At 43.6% G+C, this 21,216-nt stretch overlaps 1 protein-coding gene across 1 annotated transcript in view; it reads right to left on the bottom strand.

Annotated features, from left to right (window-relative positions):
* The window catches only part of PSMF1 (proteasome inhibitor subunit 1), a 56,455-nt gene extending 38,518 nt beyond the window's left edge, over positions 1 to 17,937 (bottom strand). The window contains exons 1-3 of the mRNA XM_004463980.5: positions 17,550 to 17,937; positions 11,269 to 11,421; positions 9,736 to 9,818 (exon numbers count right to left, since the gene is read on the bottom strand). Coding sequence (XP_004464037.1) covers positions 9,736 to 9,818; positions 11,269 to 11,421; positions 17,550 to 17,678 — 365 coding nt within the window. The 5' untranslated portion in view covers positions 17,679 to 17,937. The remainder of the gene's footprint in view (positions 1 to 9,735; positions 9,819 to 11,268; positions 11,422 to 17,549) is intronic.
* Positions 17,938 to 21,216: the final 3,279 nt, after the last annotated feature.

Genomic DNA, 21,216 nt, shown 5'->3' on the forward strand with positions numbered 1-21,216 from the left:
CCAAAATTTATGGGATGCAGCAAAAGCGGTACTGAGAGGGAAATTTATAGCCATAAATTCATATATCAAAAAAGAAGAAAGAGCAGAAATTGAAGAATTAACTGCACATTTGAAGGAATTAGAAAAACAACAACAAAGTAACCCAACAGGAAGAAGAAGGAAGGAAATAACAAAGATAAGAGCAGAACTAAATGAAATAGAAAATAAGAAAGCACTTGAAAAAATAAACAAGACCAAGAGCTGGTTTTTTGAGAAGATCAACAAAATCGACAAACCTTTAGCGAGACTAACAAAGAAAAAAAGAGAAAAGATGCAAATACACAAAATAAGAAATGAGAAAGGTGATATCACCACTGACCCCACAGAAATAAAGACTATCATAAGAGGATACTTTGAAAAACTATATTCCAACAAAAATGACAATTTAGAGGAAATGGACAAATTCCTAGAAATACATAAGCAGCCCATACTGACGAAAGAAGAAATTGATGATCTTAACAAACCAATCACAAGCAAAGAGATAGAATCAGTCATTAAAAATCTCCCAACTAAGAAGAGCCCAGGGCCAGACAGCTTCACAGGTGAATTCTACAAAACATTCCGGAAAGAACTAACACCAATCCTGTTGAAACTATTCCAAAAAATCGAAACAGAAGGAACACTGCCTAATTCCTTCTATGATGCCAACATTACCCTAGTACCAAAGCCAAACAAAGACACCACAAGAAAGGAAAATTACAGACCAATTTCTCTAATGAACCTAGACGCAAAAATACTTAACAAAATACTTGCTAATCGTATTCAACAACACAGTAAACAAATTATACACCATGACCAAGTGGGATTTATTCCAGGTATGCAAGGATGGTTCAACATAAGAAAATCAATCAATGTAATACACCATATAAACAGATTGAGAGAAAAAAACCACATGATTATATCTATAGATGCAGAAAAGGCATTTGACAAAATACAGCACCCCTTCCTGATAAAAACACTCCAAAAGATCGGAATACAAGGAAACTTTTTGAACATGATAAAGAGTATATATGAAAAACCTAAAGCCAACATTGTTTACAATGGCGAAATCCTGAAATCCTTCCCTCTAAAATCAGGAACAAGACAAGGATGCCCATTGTCTCCGCTCCTATTTAACATTGTCTTGGAAGTACTGGCTCGAGCACTGAGACAAGAACCAGATATAAAAGGCATTCAAATTGGAAGGGAAGAAGTCAAAATTTCATTATTTGCAGATGACATGATCCTATATATAGAAAACCCTGAGAGATCTACAACAAAGCTCCTAGAACTCATAAATGAGTTTAGCAAAGTCGCAGGTTATAAGATCAATGCGCAAAAATCAGTAGCATTTCTATACACCAATAATGAGCAAGATCAGGAGGAAATCAAGAAACAAATACCATTCACAATAGTAAATAAAAAAATCAAATACTTAGGAATAAATTTAACTAAAGAGGTAAAAAACTTATACATCGAGAACTATACAAGATTGTTCAAGGAAATCTAAGAAGACCTAAATAAATGGAAGAATATTCCCTGTTCATGGATAGGAAGACTGAATATTATTAAGATGTCTATCCTACCAAAACTGATCTACACATTCAATGCAATCCCAATAAAAATCAACACAGCCTTCTTTAAGGAACTAGAAAAACTAACTATGAAATTTATTTGGAATAAAAAGAGGCCCCGAATAGCCAAAGACATATTGAAAAAGAAAAACGAAATAGGAGGAATCACACTTCCTGACTTCAAAACATACTACAAAGCTACAGTAGTGAAAACAGCATGGTACTGGCATAAGGAGAGACACACAGACCAATGGAATCGAATTGAAAGTTCAGATATAGAACCTCATGTATATAGCCATATAATATTCGATAAAGCCACCAAACCCTCACAACTGGGAGAGAATGGCCTATTCAACAAATGGTGCCTGGAGAACTGGATAGCTATATGTAGAAGAATGAAAGAGGATTACCATCTCACACCTTATACAAAGATCAACTCAAGATGGATCAAAGACCTAAATATAAGAGCCAAGACCATAAAGACCTTAGAAAGCAGTGTAGGGAAACATCTACAGGACCTTGTAATAGGAAATGGCTTCATGAATATCACACCAAAAGCACGAGCAGCAAAAGAACAAATAGATAAATGGGACTACCTCAAAATTAAAGCCTTCTGCACCTCAAAGGAGTTTGTCAAGAAAGTAAAAAGGGAACCCACACAATGGGAGAAAATATTTGGCAACCATATATCTGATAAGAGACTTATAACTTGCATATATAAAGAACTCATAGATCTCGAAAACAAAAAGATAAACAACCCATTTAAAAAATGGGAAAAAGATTTAAACAGACACTTCTCCAAAGAAGAAATACAAATGGCTAAAAAGCACATGAAAAAATGCTCCAAATCCCTAGCTATCAGGGAAATGCAAATCAAAACTACAATGAGATACCATCTTACTCCCATAAGATTGGCAGCCATGAAAAAAACAGTAGAATACAAATGCTGGAGAGGATGTGAAGAAAGGGGAACACTCATCCATTGCTGGTGGGAATGCAGAAGGATCCAACCATTCTGGAGGACAGTTTGGCAGTTTCTCAAAAAATTATCCATAGATTTGCCATATGACCCAGCAATACCACTGCTGGGTATATACCCATCAGATCTGAAAACAAGGACACAAACCGATATATGTACACCAATGTTCATAGCAGCATTGTTCACCATCGCCAAAAGTTGGAATCAATCCAAAAGTCCATCAACAGATGAGTGGATCAATAAAATGTGGTATATACACACAATGGAATACTACTCAGCTGTAAGAACCAATACACTACAATCGCACGTGATAACATGGATGAACCTTGAGAATCTTATGTTGAGTGAAGCAACCCAGGCATTGAAGGACAAATACTATATGACCTCAATGATATGAAATAAGTTAACTGCCTCAGAGAGCTAGAGTCTGGAAAAGTGGCTTACTGGAAATCGGGGGGTGGAGGAAGGCTGTGAGTTAATGTCTGTAGGGGTGGAATCTGTGATGAGCTGGGGGTAAGTATGAGCACAAAGAAGGGACAAAATGGGGGCAAGGGGTTACCTTCGGGTGGGGTTTTCTGGGTTTGAGGGGGGCTGGGGATGGGAAGAGGGGTAATATGGTCCAAGAAATAGGTGGGAGGGAGGGGCAACATGCAAACATGGGAGAGTGCCAGAAGTTCATTGAGAACTAAATGTTGAGTAAAACGTATCAAAGTATAAGTAGGAGGGTTACCTGGTTAGGACGCTCAGGGGGTATGGTCTGATGCGGGACGGACTCTGGAGGGAATAGCTGAAGGCTCATTTTGCCAAGGTGGGTTCTACCATTGGGTGGGGTGGACCCATATCCTGGGGAAGACTAATGCCGTCGAATAGAGAGAACTGTATCTCTCGTGAGAAAGGACGGCTCCCAGGGCATTAGATTGGCAGGCGTTGTGGGCCCTAAGGGGAGGGGAAAATGGACGTGCAATGGATGGAACAAAGGTAAATAAGGGGGCAAAAGAGGAGTTATGTGAGAGTACACGAGGATGAATATAAAACAGCTAATATTACACCAAAAACATATAGGGGACGACAGACTAATAATGAAAACCATAAGACAAAACATAGGATAACTAAAAAATTTAGAAAACTGTACAACCTAAAGTATGGACCACATAGTAAGCACAAATGTTACCTTGTTTGAAAACTATAGTTTCGGAATCTGTACATCAGTTTCAGGAAATATGATATGAATAAGTTAAAAGATTATTGCTGTGGAAGGGAAAAGGTTTTATGGTGGATCTGGGGAAATACTGTATATTGTATATATGAATTTTGGTGATCTAAGACTCTTCTGAAGCTGGCATTATGTTGGGATTCACTTTACGGGAAGTTTTGGATCACAGAGTGGTTCAACAATGGCAACGGAGGAATACTGATATGGGATGTTATTGACAGGATATATATGGTTGACAGGGAGTTATACAGGGCATATGCCCAGGGTATATGGTAATGTCTATATATACTCATAGTGGAAACAATTAAAAATAACAACTGGGGGGGTACTGGGCTCCTGGCCAGGGGGTCACTGTTGTGGGCCCTGGGAGAGCAGCGGCAATCCTCCAGGTGCAACGGCAAGAACCAGGAAGGAAGGAGGGCCCAACAGTGGGCTCTTGATACTAATGGCTACACTTTTGAGCCTATGCACCTGCAATAAGAACAAGGCCTAGAGTAGCATTGAGCCTGGGGGTTTCCTCCTGACAGCCTTCATGTTACTCAAATGTGGCCACTCTCACAGCCAAACTTAGCATGTAGATGTGATGCATTCCCCCCAGCGTGGGACACGACACCCGGGGATGAGCCTCCCTGGCACCGAGGGATCACTACCACATACCAGCTGAAGAAGCAACTAGAAAATGATCTTGAATTAAAGATTCAATGCGGAACAGCAGAATATACCTGTCTACATATAATAACATGACTTCGGGAAGCGGTTTGACCTAATGTAAGGGGGAAATGGAAAGGAGAAATGAGATTATAAGGCTGTGAGTCTCTAAAAAAGAGTCTGGAGGTTGTCAGAAGGAATACCCCTATGTACAACTGAACAGAGTCTAAGAGACAGATAAGGTAGATACAACCCCAGGTATTGGTTCTTTTGAGGGATAAAGAGACCCACGGGTTCTATGGTCATGGCAGAAGGGGTTCACTGCCATGACAGATGGCCCTTCTTTGGAGCTGGTGTTTCTGCGTGATGGAAATGGACTCAGAGGGGATCTCTTTTCACAAGACTTGCATGCTACTTTATTGGAATTGTAGTTGGTGCTGGGTTTAAGATATATGTAGGGGATTTGAATCTCTGGACTGATAATATGACACCCAGGCCCAGAGCCTCAACAGACTTCAGCTCCTACACTTTGACTTATTGGACTTACTCCACTCAGCTAACATGGAGTTGAAGAAGGTCAACCACCACAACATGGAGCCTAGAGTGTCTACAACTAGAAGCGGGAAGAGTGCATCCAGTACCCATGTGGAATCTAAGCCCTCACTTGACATAGGTGTGCAATGGACACAACCAATCCAATGTCCACAGAGAAAATGTGGAATGGGTGTGGGAACGGTAGCCATGGGGGCTGCTGGGTGTGGGGAACGGGAGGAAGAGATGAGATGTGGAGGCGTTTTCGGGACATGGAGTTGTCCTGGATAGTGCTTCACGGACAATTACGGGACACTGTAGATCCCCCCAGGGCCCACTGGATGGAACGTGAGAGAGTCTGGGCTATGATGTGGACCATTGACTATGGGGTGCAGTGATGCTCAGAGATGAACTTACCAGGTGCAATGGATGTATCACGATGATGGGAGAGAGTGTTGCTGTGGGGGGAGTGGGGGGCGGGGGCGGTGGGGTTGAATGGGACCTCATATATATTTTTTAATGTAATTAAAAATAATAATAATAAATAAATATTAAAAAAAAATAAAAAATAAAAAATAAAAAAAATAAAAAAAAATAAAAAGATTCACAATGCCTGGCAAAAAAAAAAAAAAATGTAACACCTACATGTTTTGGAAGATCTAAGGGCCTGTGGCTCATACATCCCTACACATATCAGGTTCCTACTTAGAAGAGAACTTTGGGGGCTCCTGCTGCTTCCCTGACAAGCTGGATGGAGGAGATAAGTCTAACTCCTTTCTCCTTCCAAGATGAGCTGTGTGTGATAGGGTTGGTAGGCCACTGATCTCTCTAGGCAGGTGTTTAACTTATTGAAATCAGGCCTGATCCAAAAACTGCTAAGTCTTGTAGGAGAAGTTCTCACACAATTTCTAACCCTTGGTAAAACAACTGCCATTTTAGCAAAAAGACAGCCTATCATTTTGTCTAAGACAGAAAGGGCATGACAGAAAGGAACAAAACAGGTTTATATCGCATTCCTTAGCAAATTACAGTTTGTCCAGATTCCTAGAATAGGTGAGACATGCCATAACTACTTAATAAGAAGGACCAGATGGGGGATGTGGGAGGGTGAATAAGACCAGATAGTTCAGTACTGCTGGCTCTGAGGCAGAGGAAAGAGGGTGGGTCTTATGACCAGGAGGCAGATCCAAACCCTAGCTCTCACAGATATGATTCTTGGGGATCAGAATGTGTTTGTGTGTGTGCGTGTGCATGTGTGTCCACTAAAAGCTGCACCCAGTGCTAAGCAGTACTCTGTGTGCTGACATCTCATTTCATTCTCAGAACAACACTCTGAGGTTGCACTACTGTGTCTCTCATTTCTCTGTAGCCAAAAAACAAAAGAAAACAAAACACCCTATCCCTCCCCCCAAAAACGAAAGTATTTAGAAAAAGAAATGGAAACACAGAACAGATACTATCTCCACTTCTCTGTTTTGCTGAGAAAAAATGCTCTGATAAGCACGAACAGCCTGGTACAGTGCATGGGGTCTTCCACAGGTTTTGTCAAATTCTCTTCCAGTGGAATTCCAGAATAAAGAAGTCAAGAGAAAGCCCATACCCCAAATGTCCTTCCCTTACCCCTTCAGGAGAGGAATGTGGTATGTGTAACACTCAGAAGAGCAGCTCTCTGCCAAGGCCAGGCCTGGCACTCTTCATTCCTTCATTGACTTGCAAAACAGACCCAAGCCCTGCTCACAAAGGAGATCACAGTCTAATGGAGGAGACCAACTTCAAGAAGCTCAAAATAAAATACCCTCTTATGACCTTAAAGCAATGTTTTGACATCAAACATGGGAAGTCAGAGGAAGCTTCTCTGAGGAAATGACATTCACAGAAGTGTTTTAAGCAAAGGTTTTAACCATGATCTGATCTGTTTTAAAAAGACTGGACTGATAGCTGTGTAGGAAATACCTGGAAGGTGGCAAGCAGACGTTTCCAGCGGGGAGATGAGTTAGGAGGTTGATGCAGTAGCTCCAGGTGAGAAAGGACCATGGCTCGTACTGGGGGGGAGGTGAAGGGGAATGTCAAACCTGAGAGATATTTAGGAACTGAAGTAATAGGACTTGACAATGAAATGACATGGAGGTGAGGGGAACTGTAACATCAGAGATGACACAGGCTTCTAGCCTGAGCAGCTGGGGGGTGGTGGTATCATCTTCTAAGCAGGGACATGGGAAGAGAGAGGGGTTCATGAAGACAGATCATGGCCTGAATTTTGGATAAACCAAGTTTACTGTGGCTATGAGACCTCCAAGTGGTGATGCCAAGCAGAGAATTAGTTCTAGGGCCTGGAACTCAGACAAGAAATCGGGGCTACAGATACCCATAAGAAAATTTTCCAAGAGAAGCCACAGAGGCAGGCACCAAAGCCAAGGAGAAAGTAGAAGCAGAGATGAGGGGAGAAGGCAGGGCCCTGATGAGGATCTCACTTACTGGCTGCATGGAACAGGAGCTTCTAGAATGATGGAGGTGGGTAGTCTGGAGAGGTCTGAGAAGTGGGTTAAAAATGGCTGTTGCTGAGAATAGAAAGCCAGAGATAAGCAACAGGGTTTCTGGGTAGTTCTGAGGTTCAGGTAAAGTTGGTGACTGAATTTACAGTGATGCAGGCTTCCTCCAAAACCTGAGGAGGTGAATGAGGATTTCAGGGGGGATCCCTAGAACTGAATAAAGCAGAAACAAAAGGTCTTAACTATATGTTAAACAACAAGGTAACTACATTTATAGAAAAACAAGCATTAATCTAAGTTCTTCCTCAATGGACATAATCAAAGGACAAAAAGGCTGGAAGGAAACGCTATTTGAAACTTTCCTTAGTAGATTTGTTCTTGGTAGGTACTGAAGAAGCAATTTAAAACTATCCATGTGTATTTTAGGATCAAGCAAATGAGTAAATATGTTGATACTTTTGGAAATCAAGGTTCTCACCACTGGTAAAAGGGAGAAGACTTTGGTGATGCTAGGTTATAAGTAAAGGGAGATAGAAGAATTTGGTGGTGTTAGGTTATAATTAGGGATATCAGTAGGAATCCATATTTAAGGAAAAGCTTCCTACCTCTACCTATGGAAATGACCTAAATGCAATTAGCACCTTAGAGTTAACGGGCATACCCAGAGCCCAGACTGTGGTTTCTCCATACTATTCCCCCATTAACAGATACCATGGCTCCTTAGAGAAATGGCTGATTCCAGTGCTGGGGCAAGAAAAGTACAAGATGAGCCTAGAACATCTTGTTGTGTCAAAAAGTAAGAAAATGCTCAAAGAATGTCCAAAGGGCACAGAAGCCTAACTCTGGGACAACTTGAGCATTCAAAGAATGACAGGAATGGATTATAACATTAAATTAAAAAGAATCTACAAGTCCAAAATGATATTTTTAAAAAATAATAAAGGGGATAAGGGATAAGAGAAATTTCTTTTTTTTTCTTTCACAAAAGAACGCTAACTGGGAACATATGTAGCTCAAGTGGTTTAGTGCCTGCTTCCCATGTACGAGGTCCTGGGTGATCCCTGGTACCTCCTAAAAAAAGAATGATAAAACAGAAAATCACGATCTTATAACTATCACAGGAATAACTGATTTGGGCAAGACTCTTAAAACCACTGGGTGAAAGACCATTAGGAAACAAAAAATATTAACATAATCTCCTAATATAACCCCACAGATTACTTATTAAACACCAAAAATAGATGTCTTTACTACTGAGGAATCTGATAGTCATTGTCTCAACTAGTGATCAAGTGTAAAAACATCACTAAGACAGACAGACATCATGTGCCAGATGTGATGCATCAAGAAGGACATGGCCTTACCTATGTAGTGGTCTTGTCAAAAACACTCAACCCAAATCAAATGATGAGGAAACAACCTGAACATTCTGCAACACAACTGACCTGGAGTCCACAAAATTACTAATGCCATGAAAACAAAACAAAACAAAACAAAACAAAACAAAAGACTAGGAAACTATTCTCGATTAAAGGGAACTAAAGAGACTTGAAAGTAAATACAATGTATGATCTTTGGATGGATAAGGGAAAAAAACCTCCAAAATTAAAAACCAAAAGAAAAGCTAAAAAGGACACTGCTGGGATGCCTACAGAACTTTACATGTGGATTCTGTATTAAATGACATTATTCTATCAATTCTAAATTTCCTGAGTGTGATCATTGTATCAGGGTTATGTAGGAGGATCCTTTTGTAAGAATAGATTCACACTGAAATATTTAGGAGCAAAGATTCATTAAGTCTGCAACTACTTCTCATACGGTTCAAGAACAAAAAAGCATATAGAAAGATTAAGTAAATAAGGCAAAAATGCTAAAAATTGGTAAGTCAAGGTGACAGGTATATAGGTGTTCACTGTACTATTTCTGCAATTCATCTTTTCTGTGGGGTTGAAAGTGTCAAAAAGTTGGGGGTAGGGTGGGGATCTGATTAGGCATGCTTCCTCCCAGGAGTCTATCCTGTGTGAACCTGTTGTCCTGGCCCATTTCTACTCTCAATGGACTCTTGTTTGCATAGTTTTATTTCATGTGCCATTTCCTATGTGAGTCTTCTCTTCAAATCAATTAATAACAGACAAGAGAACTGAGAAGAGACTGAGTCCAGGAATGAAACTGCCCTCTGTCAGCCTTCCTCGACTTGTTGGACACCTCTACCCCACTTCTTGTCTCTTACCATTGGATCCCTCTTCTTTTTCCCAGGGAAAAGTCATCATTTGGAAGTACCTGTGGTAGTCATGTAGGTGCTCTTCATTGATATAATCCTCCAAGTTCAGCGTCAAGTCTGTCACTAGCTGTGAGCAACATTCCTAGAAAAATGAAAATAAAAAATGAGAGACTGGGGACATTTCTGGGCTAAAGGGGGCGGGGGAAGCACAACAAATTTAAATATTTAATCTAAAGAAATACATATGTGCATAAAGAGATATATAAATGTTTGTAATACAGGAAATAGCCTTCTAATGCTTAGGGACTTCTCTAACTTAAAAATACTGCCTTTCTGAAGCAGTAGCCAGAAAAACTATTTCCTAGGCTCTTGTACAGCTGGAGAACAGTCACAAAACTGAAATGCCCAATGGACACACAACTTTGACTTGGAGGTCAGGTCAGCAATGTGCAGAAGCAGGCCCCTCTTGCTAATGAGGGTGGCAGTAGAGGTGCCTGGTAAGACTCCATCAGTGCCTGATAAGAAGGGGCACTAGGGCTGGCAGTGTTAGCCGATTCCTAGAGCTGCAGCAGTGGTTTCCATGGCATGGTTTGGGGTACAATTCCTGGAAGCCTGGTTTTGAATCTACTTCTTCCAACAATTTAATGAGCTACCTAAAAATCCCTTCTGTTTATATTAACCTGAAAGGATTCTGTTGCTTGTAGCTAAGAACAATATGAGATACAAGATCAAAATGTGCACCAAAAGGGAAAGGGACAAATAAATTATGGCATATTCATATTACAGAACACTAGATAGCAGTTAAAATGAATACAGGACATCTACATGCATTCCCATGTAAAGGCCTCCAAAACATATTGAGTGAAAAAAGCAAGGTATAGTACAATATGTACAACATGATGCTTTTATATAAAAACACACACACAACCAAGACAAATCTTGACAAAAAGAAAGTCGTTGTCCTCCATTGGCAGAAAACAGACAAACCAAAGCATAAATAAATATATAAGTAAAATGTTGTGATATATACCAGGCAGGAAAATAAAATGATAAAAGAGATATCATTTCAATTTTTCTGTGGGGGTGGGACACACACACACACACACAGGTAGTCAGAACTGAACTTTTTGATGAAGTGAAAAATGAGAAGAGTTAGCCAGCCTGAATGAATGGTACCAGAGTGCATGTGTGTGTGTGAGGTGGAAGGTAAAGCTTTCCAGGCAGAGGAAACAGGAGGTGCAAGGGCTCCAAGGCAGAAAAGAATTTAGCTTATCTAATGAACTAAATGTAGCCCACTGTGGCTACAGTAAACTTTTGTCTCTTACATTATCACTGAATTGATTTACCTTAATTTACTTAACCATTCCCCTGTTGACAGTCCCTTTCCTTTTATAATAACAGGTTTGAGCACCTTTGTGCAGTTTTTCTATATTTAGGATTCTCACCTCAGGATAAAGTGCCAGAAGTGGGCTCACTGGGTAAAGTCTCGGTGAACATTTAAGGTTCTTGAGTCACACTGCTAAATGGGTTTCAAAAGGGCCACCCTAATGTCGACTCCCATCAGCAGATCTCTGTGTGTTCCAGGGACTCACCAGCACATTGATGATCATGCTGTTCTCCACGGTGACAGCCTTCACAAGGAGACTTTTTGACTCATCCTTAGACTCATACCGGAGGACATACAGGTCCTTATTGTTGTTCCATCCAGCTGGCAGCAGTTCTGACTTCTTATCACTGGAGCATGGCTGAGCGGCCATCCAGGGTTGAAAGGAGAAAGATCATAACCTCAGAACACAGAGCTATTAAGGACCTTGGAGGTACTCTAATCCCACTCCTTCATTTCACAGATGGAGACTGAGAATGACTTGTCCAAGGTTATAGAGCAATTTAGAAGTCTGAGACCTGGCTCTCTGGACTCTTGGTCTAGTGCTCTCTCTTCCACAGCTGACCCAGAATTGGAACCTTTCAAGAATCTGAAGCCTTGGTTTTATAATCACCTTCCCTCTGTATCCCTGTCAAGAATAAGGCCAATTAACTCAAGGGATACTGGAAATTTCTAAGGTTCTTTGCTTCCAAGTTTGGACATCGGGTGATCTAAAATAGGATCAGCAAGGTGTTCATTAAAAATACAGATTCTGATGTCTACCCCCGACTGCAGTGGTTTAATAAAAAATTATGTACAATTTTTATACAAACTAAAGCATATCCACAAGATAAAAAAATTATAAAACGGAAAGTTGTGTATCTACCACCAGCCTAAAAAATAGAACATCACCAATTCTGTGAAAGCCAGAGAAGCATGTCTCAGTGAATCTCTCCCATCTCAGTGATAACCACGACACTTTTTAAAAAATTTTCCTTACTTTCCTAACAGTTGCATTTCTGTATATGCAACCATAAAAATACAGTTTCCAATGCTTTTGAATTTGATATAAATGGTATCACCTCTGCCACTAGCATTTTTCATTTGAAGTTTTTAAGATTCATCTATGTCAATGCATTTAACTAGAGCTCATTCACATTCACAGTTATATACAGTTCCCCTGTATGAATATACTCAAGTTTATACATTTACTTGTTTGTGGATATGTATCCAGTTTTTTGTTTTGCTATTATAAACAATGTTGCTATGAACATTCTTGTATATATCTCCTAATGAATTTCTCTAGAGCAGCTTGGGGGAAGAACTGTTAACTTGTAAAGTCCAATTGTTTAATAAAAAGGTACTAATGTACACTCTTAACAGCTATGTATAAGAATTCCTATTGCTACATATCCTCAGCAATGTTGCTATTGTTCAACTTTTAAACTCTTGCCAACCTGGTGGTTGTGTTGTGCTTCTTTCTTTCTTTTCTTTTTAAATAACCCTAGAACTTTTCCTTTACACACTAAAGTCTGAAAAATAATTCTAGAGTAGAAAAAAATGTGAAAACTAATATAGTAATTTCCAGATGTGGAAGGATCTCTTAAACAAGACCCATAAAAGAAAAATATGATGTCTTTGAGATTGTTCATAATTTAAAGCTTCTCTTCAATAAGAGACACTACAAAGTTAATAGGTAAGCCATAGGCTAAAAGAAATATTTGCCCTCACTGCAAATGAAAAGAATTAATATCTAGTATATAAAGAGAATACCTAGAAAATAACAATAAAAAATTGGGAGGCAACTTGAAAAACTGGCAAAAGATAAGTGATTAAACAAGTATATAAAGGGATGTACAACTTTACTAGCAATTAGAGAAGTACACATTAAAATTATAAGATAACAGGTTATCCCCAGCAGCCTAGTATTACTCAGTTTCTATTTCTGTCAAATGCTTGCATGGATTTGGGGGAAACTGAAACCAGCAGGCACTGCTGGTAGGTGCTTAAACTCATAAGGCCCTTGGAGCGCAGTCTGACAGTATTTAGTGCTATCAGTGAGCCAACACCCAAGACCCAACAATCCTCACTCCTGGAGGAACCCCCTGCACAGGGACATGACAAGGGATTTTCATCTCAACATTGTCTGGGGCAGCCTAAGTGGAAGTAAAATACCAACTAGGCTTAGAGTGGAATACTAGAAAGCAGTAAGAAGGAACAAACTAGATCTGTAGTATTATAAATAAATAAAAGATATCATTTAAAGAAAAGTCCAGAAAAAATGAGGTGTACAGCTTAGCCCATCTATGTAAAAAAAAATTAAAAACCCACAGAAAATACAACCTTGTTTTTTTTCCCCATGGGCACAGATCTATAGAATTAACCATGGATTGGGTAGACTGGGAAGACTTTCATCCATGAGAGTGGGTGCCCATGGTGGAATGGGAGTGGGACCCGAGATAAAGACAAAGGTCCAGCAATGCAGGACCTACCCAGACCAAGGACAGAGGGTGGCCACAACCTGAGGATTGTAAGCTTGTCCTCCTTGGGCACCCCTGGTGCTCAGGAACCCACCTGGGGAAAGTGGTCCCAAATAAAATTTAGGACAGCACAACTGCATGGCTTAAAATCCTGCTGGATGAGAAGGAAACCTCACAGGCCTGAAGTAGAGAAACAAGGAGAGAGAATGGCCTGACTCAGAGAAACGAAAGTGAAACTAATCAAACCACTTAGTTGAGTGAAAAAGAAAGTACTGCTCTCCCACCTTCTTTCCAACACAGTACATTTCCTATAACATGGTTAGTGCTGGGGATTTAAGGTTTACTTCAGGAGCCAGATTTTGATAACATGCCTTGTCTTCTGTCCAGGGTCTTTTCATTTCTAGTACATACTCCCACATACAGCATTCAATTCCCAAAATTCTTTCTTGGAATATAGATAATTTGATCTGCTCACCACCCCTCACCTCCAAGGTCAGAGGGAATCCTGAGGTTGGGCAAGGCTGATGCCTCACTGCAGTGGGACCAACATTCCCCAGGCCCAAGGGCTGCCCTGATATGGGGAAGACAGAGGTGAGACTAAGAGGGACTGTCCCTGGTATATCAGGCCAAACATGGCATTCAACCACCGTTAGGCCCTGATATCAGATCTCAGGCCTCCCAGAATGCTAAGGTTGGAAAGCAGCCAAAGTGCTTGGCCTTGTCCTGAACTCCCCTGCAAGCAAAAAGCTAAGGCCTGAGAGGGGCTGAGAATTGCCCCTCAAGGTCACAACAAGTCAGATACAGAGTTTGGAATTCAGAGCTCCTGGCTACCCAGGCTATGACTGGAGAACAATTACTCCCAGCCACATCCACCAGACTGACCCAAAGACAGGTAGCTGTTGCCTTAGGCAAAATCCTGGGGCTCAAAGCACGTTTTAATGGCTAGGAGTTTACTCCAGTGTTTCTGGGCAGAAACCCCCAAAACAACTCACACAGACTGATCAATTTGGGCATTTTTCTCCCTTCCATTACAATCTTTAGATTGTTACACAAGGAAACAACATTCTCTAATTTAAGAGTCTATGGCAGTCTCTCTACCCCCATGCCACCTAAACCAGGTGACACACATGTAAAGTTCTTATGAGCAGTGTAAATATAACTTCCAGTACTGGATTTTTGTTGAAGCCAGGGGCTGTATTGCTCTTCTAATCAAGTCTGACATATACAATAAACCAATGAGAAATGTATACAATTTAGTTTTCTACTTAACTGTCAACAATCAACAGTCAAATACACATTCCCACAACCTTCCTCTCCCTCTTATCACCCCAGAAGAATGGGCAACAGGAGGTACACCCTCTGAGTTTGGCAAATACTAAGGGTCTCAGCAGAGTCTGCTGCCCCCAGGTCAGAAAATCAAACCCCCTCTTAAATTAACAGGAAAGATGTTTCTCCAAACAGCTTCTCTCCAGAATGAAAGGAGACTTGGCAGAAGTGAGAGGACAACCTGAGTCCTGTGGAATGTAAGGAAAAAAGACAGATGCCAACCTCTGCGGCAGAGGTTGCAGTTTGCAGTCCAAACATCCATGCCTCAGAGGTGAACAGAGGGGCCGTGGGCAACATCCTCTCAAACTCTTATTCCCCAGGCTCCCTGGCCTGCTCAGAGGTCTGGAGAAAGCATTTTTTTTTCCTGGCCTGCAGGAACTCAACACATGGCGCCAAGAACAGGGTGCAACTGAATAGGCCTTTGTGAATCAGTCAAGGACCTTATTTTTAAAACCAGTATTAAAATGAGAACTTCTTTCTGCACATTTGACCTGAAAATTTTGGGGCCCAGAGCATATGGCAAGAGGAGGATGGCAGTTGAAAGGAGCCAACAACCTATCTGAGCTGATGCCCCTAAGCTGTAGAAGTAATGCAGAGTTGGTGACAGGAGGTGTGAGGGGATGAATGGTGGGAGTGGATCAGCAGTGTTGATGTGTATCTACAGAGCGGCAAGAGAAGGCAACTGGGAAGGCTCTCTTTAACAAGGTCCTGTCCTGGGATAAAGGCAAGGGTGAGTACTTAGAGGGAGGGGACAGGGAAAGGCTTCTGACAATGTCAGAGAAGTGGCCAGCTGGGAGTAACTAAGGGGCACAGAGCAGGACAGACCTGTTCAGTCTGAGGGATGGCGAAGGGGGGAGGGAGCTAAGGGCTGAGAGGAAGCTCCAAGGACAGGATGAAGTCTTACTTTTCACCCCAATCCTACAGCCCCTTGCACTGATTATATATCCAGGAAAAGTTGAAATGAAATGACTGGGGCAAATTAAAGATTAAAAACCTGGAGTGGGGTAAGGTTTCTGTTGGGGGCACTATACACAGGAAGGGGGATCTTGACACTTGTGAAAGGGGGCCTTCTCTCTATTTGGTCCAAAGGTCTGAAATGTTGAAAGGTAGGGTAAGTGGATCAAAGTACAGGTTGAACAGAAAGAACAGGGATTGATGCATTTAGGAGGGTAGCATGGTTCCTGCTTCCAGGTATGTGTGTGAAAAGCTGGCCCTTCTTTCCCTGCCTCATCTCCAGTCCCAGAGCCCATTTGAGGAATAGGAAATAACGTCTGAGTCTGAGATGGGAGGCGGAGGATGCGGAGTATATATCTGGGGTCCCAGTGAGATACTTGAGGTGTGCAAAGGAAAAGAGCCAGAAAGCCATTACAGGTCTTGTGCTCTAATTCCTACCTGTGTGTGTGTGTGTGTGTGTCAGGGGAGGAGTAAAGTGTGGGAGGGGTGTGATGGTCTTGGTTCCAGGTTGTAGGTGACAGAGGAATGGGAGCAGTGGGGGCAGAGCTGGCTCTAAATGTTTGGGATGTGTAATGACTGTATGAGGAGGGGTCCCCAAAGCTTTGTGTCAGGAGAAGAAAATTAGGACTCTAAATGTGTACCTGAGAAGCTAAAAAAAAGGTTAGGGGTTTGAGAAGTGAAGCAGTTAGAAATGAGAGGAAGGTTAAAATTTCACTGCAAGGCACAAGGGAGGGGATGGCGTGCTCCCTAGAACTAATCTGGGTTTAGAGAATGAGAGGTGGGTGAAAGTGAGGGGCAGTGCCCAAGTGTGTGTATGTAGGGACTGTGGCTCAAGTATGTTTTCTCTGCTGGAGTAGATGGAAAAAGAAGGGGCAGTAAGGGGGCCAGGCCCAAATATTCCAGGAAGTTGATGTATGGGGTGGTGTGGAAGTTGACAGCTACAGGGAAGGAATAGGGAAGAGGGGAGAATGGTGGATCAAAGAATTAGTGAGGCGGACTCGGTCCAGCAGTCTTAGGACTCTGTGGAGATGACAAGGCCCAGCTGTGAGAGGCAGGGCCTGGGGCTGGGAGAGAAGGGGCTGGCCCTGTAGAGACTGCTGTGGTGGTGGATACCTTACTGGCTCTCACACGCAGGGTGCATTTCTGTACGTGTGGAGGGTGGGGTGTTGCTTCCCAGAACCTAAATTGGGTATGAAGGCCGTGAGTGGGCTGCGCTGGGCCCTTCAGTGAAGGGTGAAGGGTGTGTAAACTCCCTGAACCCAAGATGAGGAGGGAAGAAAGAGCCTTAGGCTAGAGGTGAGTAAGTAAAACGCCTCCCCATACCCGTACCAGGACCCTGCTAGAGGCTCGGGTCCAGCACGAGGGCTTGTGTGAACCGCGCACGACCTCCGACCCCTCTAGAATGTGGGATAAGGAACTGAGAAGAGTTCAGGTAGGTGAGAAGTGCTCATGGGGTCGAAGTCTCGGTGCTAGGTCCACACAATCCTGGCCTGGGGGGCTGCAAGGCAGTCTATAGGGAGCGTCTGCCCTTGAGTTTACAAATAATATCGTGCCAGCTGTACTGTGAAGGTCTGGGCCAAGACAGTTGAGCATCTCCCCGCCCACAGGCTATACCAATGGCGTCACGAGCCCTGGGACCCGGACTTGGCGAGGGGGTGTCCGGCGCTCTGAACGCGGCCTCCCGGCCTCCGGATTTGAGCAGGAGACAGCCTCCCCTCCGCCCTGGCCCCAGGCCGGCTCCGCGGCGTACCTGGTCGCCGACACCCAGGCCGTAGTAGCCGTGCGTCACCACCTCCCAGTGCAGGAAGCAGATGAGCGCGTCCTGCGCGCAGGTGATGGCCGGCGACACGGACGCGAACAGCACCTCCAAGCCCGCCATGGGCGCCGGCGGCTTCTGCGGACGGGAGAAGGAAATGCAAGAGTGCAGTGAGCTGGCGAGGCCCTCGGAAGGGACCGCTGGGCTCCTCAACTCGGCTTGCCGCGGCCCCTACTCCCCCTGCAGCCTAAATCCGAGCCGCCCAGGGGAGGAGCGCAGCCCCCGGAAGTAGCTCCGAGTGCCTGCGAAGCAGCTTGAGCGCGCTCGACTGGAAACTGGAGCCCGACACATAAGGTTCCGCCGGCGAGAACCCGGGCGGGGCGGGGCCGGCCTTTCCGGGCGCGCGGAGTCCAAGCTGGGATGCCCATCTCCTGCGCCGCAGGGAGGACCGTTACTCGCGGGAGTTTGGGTCGACGAGAAGAAGCTTCCTTGCCCTGAGCCAGACTTTCCATCCCCAAAATGTGGCAGGCGTATGCTGGGGCGGGGACGGAGAGGATAGGAAATTTGGCTTAAATATATTCTTAATAAATGACAGGCAGTGCTTTCTTGCTACGCACCACATTATTCTAAATGTCTTACTTGTGTTCATTTACTTAATCTTCACAACCCAACCCTATGAGATTGGTATTAATGATAGCCTAATTATATAGATGAGGAAACTGGATCACAGGTCTTTTGACCAAAGTAACACAGCCTGTCAGTGAGTGGCAGCGATGGTACTAGAACCTAGCAGTCTGTTGCTGGGAATATAGTTACTAAGCGTTTTTGTGTGCTAGAGCCTCTGCTCAAAACCTTTACATCATCCTCTTAACAACTGTACAAGTTTTGTACCATTATTATCCCCATTTTGCAGATGACAGAACTAGCTCAGAAAGTGGAAGCCACATCCCCAAGAGGATACAGCTGCCCTCCTCAGAGCTGGAGCTCCTGAACCACTACCAAGCCTCCATGCACCCACAGGAGGGGTCACCAGTTGCACCCTGTTCCTGAGCACCTACTGTGAGCTAGGTCCAGATGAACCAACCACGGTTTCTGCTCCTATAGGGCCTCACTGTCTAGTGGGGAAAAGTCCTAAAGGTAGGACTTTAGGCAAGGCAATGTGAAAGCTGTCATGATATCAGGCAGAGGGGCACTCAGGGGTCTGTACCAGCTGAGTGGAGGCATCTAACTTGCACTGCAAGTTGGGGAGAGCTTCTTGGAGGAAGAGATGCCGACTTACCTGAACCTTGCTGAAAGATGGGGAGTAGATGGAGGATGAAACATGTTCCAGTAAGAGGGAATAGCATGTGCAAAGTCATGGAGCTGCAAAATGCAGCTAGTACTGTGTGGTTAGAGGGTCAGTGCTGCCCTTTCAGGGAAGCCATCCCTCATCTACTCTGCTCACTATTAGTTACTCTTTTCTCAGTGCCTTTTCCATCAGTGGGGTGCCAAGGGGTGGACCTGGGGCAGTGAGAGCTGTTTGCCTCCGTGGGGAGCACAATTTTATCACTGACATTGTTTAGAATCATTGGCTCATGATAGAAAGCAAACCGAATTTTGGTCAGTTTTGTTATTGCTATTAAGTTTTCTACACTGTACCCCCTTGTTGCCTGCACCTAAGCAGATGGCACATACCCCCGCCCCTTGGTATGCTAGCACTTTGCGTACAAATAGTCACAGCACACCTCTCACAGAACTCTGGTTCTCTGCTTCACCAGCTTCCTTGTCTCAGTCTGGGTTCCCTCTGAAGCTGATCTGATGCTGAGACAAGGATTTAAGTACAAGTGGTTTATCTGGGAGCAGATTCCAGGAAATATCAGTGGGTCAGGGAAACAGACGGGAGGGAGAGCAGCCAAGAGAAGGTGCATCCTCAGTCCCCCTGGGGATTCTGGGTATGGCACATATCTCAGTCTAATCTCATTTGAAAGTGAGGGAACTGGGGTCTGGTTTTTTTCACTCATTCCCTGTCTGCCACAGATTGAGGGCTATTCTGGGGGCATGAAAAGTCCCCAGGCTGAGCTGCAGCATTCACAGAAAGTAGCAGCTGGTTCTTTGAGTGACTGCTGAGGGCTAAGCAGCGTGCTGCAGTGTCTGCTGTGTCCCCACTAAGGGCGAGCCATGCCTTAGCCAAGTCTGTAACCCAGCAGCCAGCACAGAGCAGCACTGGCTTCTGTGCATTGAGAGAATGAGGTGAGCCCTTTCTCCTGCACTAGGCTGGGAGTCCTCTGAGAGCAGGGACTCTGTTCCATCAACCCTGGGCCCCAGGATCTTCAAAGGATGGGAATGGATGGGAGGATACCTCGGGGATGGAGGTTGGGGACCTGCCTCTGGTGCATCTGTAGGACTTACCTACATCAGCAAGAGTCTCAGTCTACCCTGTGAGGCCTTGAGTGGCTGAGAATGGAAGCAGGTGGAAGATGCCTCCCCGGCTGGGTACCCACTATTTGGGCAGTATAGAGGCCATGTCAGAGATGGGAGCCCAGGATGATGGAAGGGACTTGGGAGGGGCTTCCAGCCACCAGGAAGGTTGCCAGGTGACAGCAATGTGGGGATTCCAACCTGTATCCCTGGAAACGGTGAAGAGGAGAGCTGGAGGGCAGGGCCCAGATGGGTACTGAGGATCCTTCCTCTCCTTTGGCCGATCAGCCTGGCTACCTCACCTCCTTCAGGAAGCCCTCATGACTAATACTGTTATTGGCTACCACCAAGTGGCTAACTGGCCCCCAAGGCTTCCCACTCTCCTTGTCAGTGGGGTACCAAGCGTACTTGACACCTGGAGCAGGTAACTTCTTTCTTTAATTTTTTATCCCCCGCTGCCATGGCTCCCTTGTCTATTTGCTCGTTATTTTTGCTTGTTTGTGCTCATTGTCTGCTTTTTTCTTTAGAAGGCACTGGGAACTGAACCCAGGACCTTCCATGTGGGAGGCAAATGTTCAACTGCTTGAGCCACATCCACTCCCCACAGATAACTTCTTAACATTCCCTTGTCTAGGTGACAAAATTATTTTCAGTCATAATCATGTGATAATTAGTAAAAATGGTTATTTTTCCAATTCATACTTTTTCTTTTTTTAATTAAGATCCAAATTACACACAGCTCTGTGAGTTCTGACAAATGCAGTCATGTCACTACTATACCTTCTAGGTATTTCCAGAAGGAAGGAATTGTAAAAAGAATCTTTATTAAAGTATAATTTATATGCATAAAATGCACCAATTTTAATTGTACAATGTGTCGAGTTTTGGCAAATGTATAAACCTGAGTACTCATAATGACAGTAAAGATATAGAACATTTCCATCCCTCCACAAGTTTCCTCAGGCCCCTTTGCAGTTAATCTCTCCTGCATCTGCCCAGTCACCACTGATCTGCTTTATGTCTCTTTAGATTCATTTTGCTTCTCTTAGAATTTTGTACAGAGGAAATGTAAATGTCACTCGAGGGCCGCCTGAAGCAGATGCCAAGATGGAGTCAGCAGTGCTAGATTTATTGAGGGGGCAGGGAGCAGGAGCAGTGGGGAGAACCTGCAGGACAGCTTGCAGGTTCAGACGCCTCTGAAAGAAGAGGGTTGTCTGTTTTCCAGGGCTGCTGCAACAAAGTTCCACAGACTGATTGGCTTAAA

Source organism: Dasypus novemcinctus, chromosome 24 (assembly GCF_030445035.2).
Source record: "Dasypus novemcinctus isolate mDasNov1 chromosome 24, mDasNov1.1.hap2, whole genome shotgun sequence".
NCBI classification, from domain to species: Eukaryota; Metazoa; Chordata; class Mammalia; order Cingulata; family Dasypodidae; genus Dasypus; species Dasypus novemcinctus.